The sequence below is a fragment of the Cornus florida genome, unplaced genomic scaffold (assembly GCF_030987335.1).
Source record: "Cornus florida cultivar Cherokee Brave unplaced genomic scaffold, ASM3098733v1 CherokeeBrave_3.0.0_Hap2_Chr07, whole genome shotgun sequence".
NCBI classification, from domain to species: domain Eukaryota; kingdom Viridiplantae; phylum Streptophyta; class Magnoliopsida; order Cornales; family Cornaceae; genus Cornus; species Cornus florida.
Window position 1 is genome coordinate 2,025,065 of NW_026775577.1, and position 10,832 is coordinate 2,035,896.

The 10,832-nt window shown below is 32.5% G+C and overlaps 1 protein-coding gene across 1 annotated transcript; it reads right to left on the reverse strand.

Moving 5' to 3' along the window:
* Window positions 1–230: 230 nt before the first annotated feature.
* LOC132315710 (pentatricopeptide repeat-containing protein At4g35850, mitochondrial) lies at window positions 231–7,446 on the reverse strand. Its single transcript, XM_059814071.1, has 13 exons — window positions 7,277–7,446; window positions 7,049–7,187; window positions 6,796–6,958; window positions 5,862–5,927; window positions 5,645–5,742; window positions 5,078–5,195; window positions 4,726–4,935; window positions 3,247–3,323; window positions 2,472–2,565; window positions 1,846–1,911; window positions 1,667–1,744; window positions 1,432–1,533; window positions 231–503 (listed from the first exon to the last, which is right to left on the reverse strand). The coding sequence occupies exons 1-13, from the start codon at window positions 7,299–7,301 to the stop codon at window positions 426–428; spliced, it is 1,314 nt and encodes a 437-aa protein (XP_059670054.1). The 5' UTR covers window positions 7,302–7,446; the 3' UTR covers window positions 231–425.
* Between the last annotated feature and the right edge of the window lie 3,386 nt (window positions 7,447–10,832).

The following is a 10,832-nucleotide window of genomic DNA, read 5'->3' on the forward strand; positions in this document are numbered from 1 at the left end:
GGGATCTACCGTTTAGGTTTGAGTAAGGCAATCAAAGACGAGCTTCTTTTAAATTGTTGGATGGAGAGATTTATTAGCAGATTTATTGATGTACCCTCTTCTCTCTTTTATTATATTAGTTAAAAATAACCAATCACAGCACGTAGGTCAAAACAATTTATTTGAGAGCGCGGCCCAAATATCTGCTCTGCAAGGTACAAGGCAATTAAAACACCATTTCACAATGAGAGTTTGATTGACTAAATGCAAAACCTAATTCATCATCATCTAACAACGTAAAAAATGTCCATACAACTTTGCTACTAACAAAATTTTCAGTAGCATCAAATACAATTGTCGGTAACATCAAATACAACCGTTGTTGAGTTCATAAATATTCCCCCGGTACCTAAAGGAAGAAAAAACCCACGATAATATCCCGACTTTTACCGTCGTGCGCGTAGATTGTCTAACGTTCGAGAAACTAATAAAACTCGTGGATCATCTTGAGGTACCTCACGTTCCTGAATTTCAAAAAAATTTAAAATCATGTGAAAGAAAAGTATACACAAATAATTCAATAATAAAGATGTCAGACATGAAGGCATGTTTTCAGAAGATACTGATTTCAAGCATTTGAATATACTGGCAAGACTGGAGACTATAATTGGATGAATCACATGCTTCATAAACACTAACAAACAAATTTTCTTCCAATCAATTCATATCAAAATGACATGGATTATGCTGCTCAACACATCTAAAAAAAAAAATCTAATCCATTCTGATGGAAAAAAGTTAAAAGAGTTTCGATTGGTGGGGAGGAGAAAAAGATTTCCTTGTATATGGGCCATTGTCTATGGTTGGTACTGCAGAAATTAAGTTCCACCACTTCGAAATAAAATTTCATAGACAAGTTACCAATGTGTTGCTTGTGGCCAGATCAGTATCTCATTGCTTTATTCTTTTGTTCAACGGTCATCGTTGGTATAATGTTTAAACTTTATTCTAAATCCTTGTTCAGCATCTATTGAAGACTCATGACTTCCTAATATACATCAAAGAAAGTTGATTCCCACCAACCTCATTTATCTTATAAACTACTTTCTTAAATAAGTTTTCAGCTTTTGTTTAACTCACTCTTTTTCCTAATAAACATGAAAGAAAGTTGAGGTCCAGCTGTCACGTGATATCTTAGAAACGCCTTTCAACTTCATTTCAAATTCTCATTCAGCCTCTATTTAACACTCATAATTTCCTAATAAACATTAAGAAAGTTGAAGTTGACCTGCCAAAATACTAGTAAAAAAATAAAATAAAAAATTGGCCTGCCAAATATCATTTCAGAAACCTCTATGGAAGCATGCATTTGAAATTTTGAATTGAAAACTTCAATATAAATGCTAAAGAGATTACGATGAAATTAGGGTACACTTAGCAAAGCAGACTCACTTTTAAGCCATTGAGATATGCTTCAACTGCTGGTAACGAAAGGAAAATATTACGAGCTTGCATCAGGTCCCATATCATGTTGGCAACAGTATATCCACCAGTCTGCAAATAGGTATGGAAATCTTTGACAGACCAAAATACTAGAGAGAAACATGGATAAAAAATACATAAATCTAGGACTAATTGATGCACTTTTTCTCTCAGCCAATGGTCTGTAGAGAAAATATTCGCTTACCTTTTCACCTGAGGCCACAAGGAGGAGATCATTTCCCATTTTCGGGCTCAAGAAGAAATTCCTAGAGTTCATATTTACCTGGATAAGCAGAGGGATATAGTATCATGTGAGAAAGATCAAGACAATAATCGAAATATCAAGCAGCCAAATCCAAAGCAACAGCAGAAGCACAAATATACCAGAGTTTCTTCAGCAATTTGCATTCCCTTGGGAGTATACCCAGCCATGGCTCCCTCTATAAGTGTCTACAACCACACAAGTTTTGAAGCCCATACAATAAACAAAGTCATTGCACATTAGAACTTTCAATAGCAAATGTGTCCTATCTACTAACAAAATAATAAAATAAGCAAAATATAGAGTTCAACAAGAATGCATACAACTCCCCGTATACATTTTAAGGAAGTTACTAAAAAGTTTGTTTTTAGGGGCTGGAGGAAATGGCCACCTTGGATTGGTGATGATTCTCCAAAAACCAAGGATTAAATATTTTACACAACAAAGTACCACAGAAAGAAAAGGTGGGTTTAAGATTTTATCAAACAGAAATCTTTCGAGATAATTGTTCAGTAATCCCGAAAATAAGAACTGGTCCTTGTAGCTTTGAGTGTCTGATAAATGCAATTTCGACATTAAATTAATATGTCAAGTCATTATTTTGTGTTGTAGAGGTGCACTAAATCCTTAAAACTTTCCCAAACGCATCATAAATGACCATCCTTCAAATTGCAGTTATAAAATAAACCTTCAGTGATGAAGAGAAATTTATGGGCCCAAAAGATAAAATACCCAAAATAAAACTCACCACATATAGTTCCACCATAGGTGGTTTCCTTGAATTCATGTACTCTTCAAAAGTTTTATAACCGCGATCAATGTCTCCAGAATGTAGATAACACCTGCAAAATATGGTAGTTAAACAGTGAAAGTTCATTTAAGAACATTTACAATTAACTGACCAGTTTAAGATCTGGAAAATATATAAGAGCAGACTCTTAACGTTTTTCCTTTTCTGTCAAAACCTTTCCATGAGTCACTAATTAAGAAAATAGCTTCTATTCTTGATCTCTGACATGAAAAAAAAAACCAATTGTCTTATAAACTAGCACAATCTCTTTAGTATATTTGGACATATATAATTGCATCAACTCATAATGGTTTGACATCTCAATATTTGATGATTCTTTCTTTTTTTCTTTTTTCAATTTCTTTTTGTATGTCTAATTGGTGCATAGTAGCAGTTAAAAGTTAAAACTTCCTAGTGTTGGTCCCACAACTTTGAGGTGTTGGTAGGGGTTATGCTTGGTGCAACTATAAACCAGGGACACAACATCACTCATGCATGATACAGCCATACATTTATAAAGTATCAGATTAAGATATTATCATGTCATATGGCTTTGTTTTTACATTCATTTTCCAGGTACCATTAAGAGAGCATATAGCACGTAATGAACCAGATTAGCTGACCAAGAATCACATAGTACGCACGCAAATATGAATGTACTGTATGTATGAGTGTGCATAGCTTGCAAAAACAGTATGTCAACATACAAAAATGATCATCAACAATCAGGTACCTCATAGTTTGCATCACAATAAAGACATCAGGAGTTCTACCATCCTTTTTGAGCATCTCCAAAAGTGTTTCCATTGCCTATCATAATGAAAAAAATCAGAAGTAAACACGAAATTTGTGGCAAAGATTTAAAAATGATGGCAATCAATTATTTGATTGATCACATTAAAAATGACTAAACATGAAAAGTGAGGGCAGAACACACACACACACACGCACATATTTTAAGTAGGGCAGAATATTAAATTTATAGGTAAGGAAGTTCCATTTCCTTCATCAAAGGTTAAAAACATTAATATTTTGCACCTTCAACAAATTCATTAGATGTGGTTTTCCACATCCATTTGCCTCAGGCATATATAGTGCTATATTGGGAAAGGTACAGCGGCAATGATCTTGCAGAGTTACCTTTCAAGGCCTAAAATTAGTTTGCTCGAAGGCCTTAGGAAACTCATCCTAAAGTCAAACTAGGAAGAAAACAAGAAGTTAAAAGTATAGTGGACTGCAATTTTTTCCACCCATATCTGATCAAAATTTTTTTTTTTGATCAGTCATACCTGATCAAACATTAGTCATGCAGCCACATGTTCTCCAAAGAACAGGAATGCATCCTTCATCATGCCTATAGACAAAGCAACAGCAGTGCAGAATGGATGGCTAATTTTAGTTTGTCTCAACAATTTAGGTTTCATGTTGATTTTGTTCCTTCCCTAGACCTTGGACCCTTGTTTGGAGTTACAAGTTTACAACTCCTATTTCAGGGGCTATTATGCACCATACCGTAATTTTATTGTTTGGTATAAGCTTCCATGTAACCAAAAGAAAAGTAAAAAAAAGAAAAGAAAAGATCAAAACAGAGTATACAGCAGAAACACACAAGGACATTAGCAAATTATAGCTATAGCTTTGCTGACGTTTGGGTTATCAATCGATCTCTACACTTGGTGACAAACCAATTTTAAAGAGGTAAATCTCTAAAGAGCCCCAAGAGGGGGTGCAAGTGCACCCATGTATACGCAGGTACATAAGACATTAGTACGACAAATCCAACTTAGTTATTGAAAATGCATGTGGATGCCACTGTTCAACTCAACAGCAAAAGAAAAAAATTGCTCCTAACTAAACAAATAATTGGACACACACACACACACACACTATATATATATATATATATATGCAGATTTTTTCTTATACGAGCAGAGGACATTCATTGCCAGATTGATGATAACAATGCAATCCATCTCACTATCTTTTTTTTTTTTCTTTTTTGTTGGTAAGTACAATCTATCTCACATTCTCAGTTCTCAAAAAAAACACAACATGTTATCTATCTCACTACAGGCAGAGCAAATGATATCATGATATCAGGGGAAGCAGAATGTACCAACAATCGAAAAGGGATGTGGATTAATAGAGGTTAATCAGAATTTCATATGAATTCCCAATTAAAAGGCATAAAATTAAATATTTGAGAAGATACCTCTACATTTCTAAGGTCAGCACACGCTTGAATTGCAACATGATATACAGTTAACTCCCTAGCCAGGAATCCGCCACGCCTATGCATATATTCAGCAGTGGGGATATTATATAACTCCTCTTCAGAAATACCCATCATAACATTTTCAGCATTATCTCTTGATGCTTCAACTGGTGACCACCCCTTGGACTGCTCAACAAGCTCAATTATCTTTTTCAAGAAAAAGAAAATCAAGAATACTTTAGAAACTTAAAGAATAAAAAGTTAACAGAAGCAATGTTTAAATACTGGACAAACCAGTTGGAACGAGATAAAGGCAAGGATGGTGATTGTTTAAATACTTGACACTTACTTTGGCAGCCGTATCATCGGTAATAGGTATCTTATTCTTATGTGCAGTTATAAGCCCCGCATAGCAAAATTTGTTTAAACCAAGACCAGCAGCAGTCATATCACGAACAATAGCATACCTATAAAATTGAAGGGAGGTTATTCCAGCTATTATTTAATATGAGAATGAATATAGCCAGGTTCAAAGTCAAACTAAAGAAGGGAGAAACTTGAAGGAGAGGTTAATAGGCTTCATTCACTCAGGCGGTCATAAGCCCATAAAATAAAAGCCTATGCACCTTGTGCTCCTCTTCAGAATGTAAACCTTTATAAAAAAACGAGTCTCTTCAAAGTCACTTGTGGAAAAATATCCGACATAGTGACAGTAGGAGGCAGTAATATCTTTAAAAAGGAAGGATTTATTCATAGCAACCAATCTCAAACCAAATCATCAAAATATGTTCCTCTTCCTCAAGAGGCCAGACAAACAATTGAATACATGGACCATCAGGTCCTCAAGTTCACAAATCAGAAGGTAATAACAATAACAAAAAAGAAGGCAAAGTAAGGACATGATTATAAAGCATACACTCGATCTAATCGGCCACTGGCTGCACATGCATTAAGTAGACAGATATAAGTTTGTCCAGTAGGTTTGATTCCATATATCTTCATTTCTTCATAAATCTTCAATTCAAAGAGAAAACGGAAAGTAAGAATAATGATTATTCCTTTATTGAGCAAAAATGGCATCACTAAATATAGCGATATATAGATAGCTCTAATGAAATAATGCAGAAACATACCCTGACTGCCTGGTCAGAAATCTTGCATTTCCCGCAGGTTGAGATCAAGAAGTTATATAAAGCAACCTATAAAGTAGATAAGTAATGCATCACAGTCACAAGACTTGCTAAAGCGGCTAATTCAAATAAAAAGACCCAGCTGTGTTACTTAAATTAAAGATATATATGAGCAATTGAAAACAACAGTAATGAATAAAGACTAGAATATATTATATATGCAATTGACTACATTTGAGAGTAACAATTTGGATTTCTTGTTCACATTAGAGGTAAAATTAGATAACTGTCTCACTTGAATTGGAAGATAAGGGAAGGGAGTATGCTTTTACAAAGGAATGGGAGATTCATCGTCACCAGAACTGGGATTTGCATTCGATTACATTCCTCTCCTTTTTCTCCCTTTTTATCTTTTTCTTGAGCAAGGGTTAAAAACAATTATCATGAAAAACTGGCTCGTGTGACACCCAATTAAATATGAGAGCCAAATCACAATAATTCTAGATTCATATTTCTGACATAGCTTCCATAATGCAAATTTATATTTAAACAAAACTAACCTAAAATTAGAAAAAACACTACATATGAATTTCTAGTATCTAATAATTGGGTGAAAGAAATGCTAGTTTTGTCACACAAAAATTAACCATAGCCAAAGCAGGATCATGTAGCTAACTCCAAAGAGTAGAGAAACAAAACGTTGTCAAGTTTGGTCAATATCCTATAAAACCCAAACGACAGAAACAAATACAACAGAAGATTGTGCACTAGTTGAAATCAAATACAATTATACCTATCGACAACAAGAGTGAAAAGATAACACCTCCTCCTTGACAAGAACTTGTCTCAAGCATGTATTTATTATTTTTTTTTTTACACTGTCTCAAGCATGTATGCAATGTTTCAAATAAACATATAAAATGACATTGTACATTACATCAGGAAGCAAACCCATGGTTCTCATTTCGTCTCGGAAGAAGAACGCGTCCTGCAAGCGAGCCCCTCTCATCGTCCCAGCAATGAGCGAATGGAAGGTATCTCGCTCTGGTTTAACCCCATCCAGCATCATATCATCATACACATCCCTCAACAAAAAATACCTGTATATATATATGGATTAATATGAATTTATATATATGTATATACACAGATATATATATATGAGAATAGTATTGAGAAACTGGAGAGACCTTCGTTGAGAAGTGAGGGAGTTAATGACGGTGTTGTACTCTGAATCATTGTTAGCGTAGTTCCTCTTGGCATACTCTTCTGTTGAAGCGGCAAAGTATCGACGTCCTAGGGCTCGAACCAGTGATCGGTGGTGTCCTCCTGAAGAGAGAAAAGAGGGGAAACAAGATCAGATTGTGATTATAGAGGGTCTGTTTGGAGAGAGAGCTTTCTCTCTCTAGATTCCATACCAGAGATCGTCTGAAGGAGCTTCATGGTTGATTGATTTCTGGGTGAGGGAGAGAATCAGCGGGAATCGAACCCTTCGACCTGACTTGTCCTCATTTCAGTTCTTGGGACTGCGCATAAACCCTGGGTTTGGGGGAAATGAGAAGATCGACACGTGCCTTAAATTTTGTACACTGAGTTAGGAACTATATAGACTATATGTCAAATTTTAGGATTGGATATTGGTAGTCCCACTAAAAATAAGTAATTTCTTTTTTTCGTGCGACAGATAGAATTAATTGATGACACAAAATATTAAAATTGTATTAAAGTATTTTTTAAAATTTTCATAATTTTTTTTCAATTAATAAAAACAATAATAAGCCACTTTTTCAATTCTATGTAAAATTCTTACAAATGCTTGTAGAGATTGACTTCAATATGCATATCATCAAACTACGAATACAAAAAAATTAATTTATTTTAAGAACTAACATAATTATAATAAAATATAAGATATATCAATCCTAAAAAATAGTGAAAGATTCAATTGAATACCTATCAAATCTCATATTCCATATGAACCAAAGTGAGTGTTGTGTATTAGTGAGTTTCTTGCTGCTAAAAAAACATATATTATTATTATTATTATTATTATTATTATTATTTAAAGCGGGACTTAATTTTGGGATTAAGTTGATATGTCGTTAATCAATTTATGATATTATATAAATAAAAGTATTTTATTTTGGTAGATTATATTACTACCTGTCTGACGCTGTTAAAATTTTCTCAAACAGACCTGCCTATCTCTAAAGCCAATGGGTTCTGAGGAACAGGTCCTCCAATTTTGATTGGGCCTCTCGGCCCACATGGCTTTCTAAAGCGGACTAAGATCCTCTGCTGACGAGTCATGTGCCGTAGTGCAAACAAATGTAATGATGTCAATCACCCCTAAAAATAAAAAAGCTATAATGACATAGATCTTACATAAATATTAGCTAACGTCAAAAATTTACTAGCCGGATTAAAATGTGTTGAACAAGATTAAGAGATGAATTAAGCAAAATAATTATAAATATATTTAAATTTTGTTCTCAATGTCTTAAATCAATTGGATAAACTTTTTAATCTTGTTCGACATGAATCCACTTTAAATACATTAAAATTTTGTCCTCAATACCTTAAATCAATTTGGATACACATTTCAATTTTATTTTCAACACTTTTAAGCTTAACCTAAACACATTTTAATCTTGTTTTCAACACCATTAACCTTTAATTCAACTACATTTAATATTGTTCTCAATGCCTTTAATATTGTTTTCAACACCATTAATTTTTTAATCTTTTTCTCAACATCATTAATCTTTACCTCAACGTTTTTTAATTTTTACCTCAACGGAACTTAATCTTGTTCTAAACACCATTAATCTTCACTATTAATTTTTTATAATTTATTGCATTATAATATTTGGAAATTGAGCATTAAAGCACGAACAGAACAAATTTTAAATTTTTATTTGAATGACAAGCCATTTGGTCTAGGTTGTCAAGTAATATAATGGGTAAATTGCACTAATGTTCTTTAAATTTGGATAAATTAAATACAGACTATCTAAAATTTATTACTTTGACATTCTTTAAATTCATTCATTGGCATACATGAAATTAACTTTAAAATGTAAAAGTTAATAATACCTTTATATTTTGTATTTTATACGGGGAGGTCTCAACAACAAAAAGGCTGACCAAGGGGTCTTGGCATTTCAAATGTGGAGGCCCTTGACGCCTGTTAAGGCATCATTGATACTACTAATGAATACCCAACTTTTAGAGGAAAAAAAAACATATATATATATATATATATATATATATATATATATATATATATATATATGAATGGCCCAAGGATTCACAAAATGACACCCATTCAAATCTCAAACTTCCCTAGTGTCTGTCTGTCTGTCTGTTTTTTTTTTTTTTTTTTTTTAAACATATTTATATGCTAATCACTGGAAATAGAGCCAATGGAATTCTTTCAATAATGATGTAAACATGACAAAATTATATATAATTCGGACATTTTTTTTAAGGAGAGGGAAGAAAAAGTAGAAGAATAATAAGAGGCATCATCTAATAGGAGTGACACTCATATTTCTCTGGCTCTCTCTCTATATATATTTTTAATGAAAAATAAATAAATATGTGCCAGAGTCATGTTTTCCAGCTTTTTTTGGTTGCTATGATACAAATTTTATTGAACCATAATTAGGTCTTAATATCTTTGTTCAAAGTTCAAAATCTTAGGTTCTCTCAATGATTACCACATTAGTCAATAATAAATAAAAAACAATCTACAAGTTTTTTTTATAAATAAATTAAAATAAAATAAACAAGGAGAGCTCAAACACATATATATTATCCCTCAGACAGATATCGCATCCACACCTTGAACATGTATCAATCACTCCCTGATTGGATTTTTTATTTAGTTTTTCAAATTCAAGTAAGCTTTGAAGAGATAAAAAATAATAATATAAATAGTTTCCAAATTAAATTACATAAGCATTTGAAAAGGTGCAGTTGACTATAAACCCTCAATTTTTCTCCTATATTAATCAAAACAAAAATCAAACAAATCACGTGAGACTTCAAATTGAACACTAAAAATCACATAATCGAAGACAAATCAACCAGAAGAGAAAGTAATAACAGAAACCCTTAAATCGTGTGTCTAATACAAACAACGAAAAGATCTCACTAGTGATACAGTATTTGAGTTTGAGGAGGTTATTGAACTTATTAAGATACTCTTGATAAATAAATAAAAATAATAATAATAAAATTAAAATTAAAAATAAAAGACAACGAAGAAATCTCAAAAATCTGTCTATGAATCAGTCAACTCTTCTAATGTCCACCGTAATGGTAACTTGTTGATTTTGAAAATATTTTTTCCTTTTTGATGTACTTGTCAATATTTATTTTAGAATGAATTTTATGGAATACCATGTTGAGAATAACAGACTTCTGTGTATAAGGATGCGGGTTATCCTTAAATAAAAGGAGAAAAGTTTGTGATTCTGAGTAGGATAATAAAGGCACGTAGAATAAATATATTTGAATTAGAATCAAACTCTATATAAATAAATAGATCTCTCTAATTATAGAAAAATATTTAATTGAATTGAAAATAAAGAAAAGTTTAATTTTACTCAAATAGAAACTTTGCTGTATAAATGTGAAAAAAAATTGCAGTGTTTTGTTGTTGATACTACAAATTTTGATATGGTAAAGATAGTATATGAGAAAAAGTTAATGAATTAGAATTTTAAGAAAGTGAAAAAAAGGTTAATGAAAATTGTTTAAACTTTACACCTTTGTAGATAATTAAAGTCCCTCTTGCACAATGCAATTCATTAATTTTGGATTCTGCATTCTGTTAGCTTGTGTTGCTCTAGGTCTAAGCCCATCCATGGCTAAAGTAGTTCAGATGCTAACTAACAAGGATTGTGAATTTCGCACCCTAATTATCAACCTCCATTTTTGAATGCTCGCTTGATTCAGCCAACCTAA

Bases quoted from the DNA above. Each gene is read 5' to 3' on its own strand.
- LOC132315710 (XM_059814071.1), bottom strand. From the start codon at position 7,301: ATGAAGCTCCTTCAGACGATCTCTG. The intron at 7,188-7,276 runs GTATGGAATCTA...TTCTCTCTTCAG, and splicing joins GCTCCTTCAGACGATCTCTG to GAGGACACCACCGATCACTG. The intron at 3,324-4,725 runs GTATCTTCTCAA...TCATTATGATAG, and splicing joins CTGACCTTAGAAATGTAGAG to GCAATGGAAACACTTTTGGA.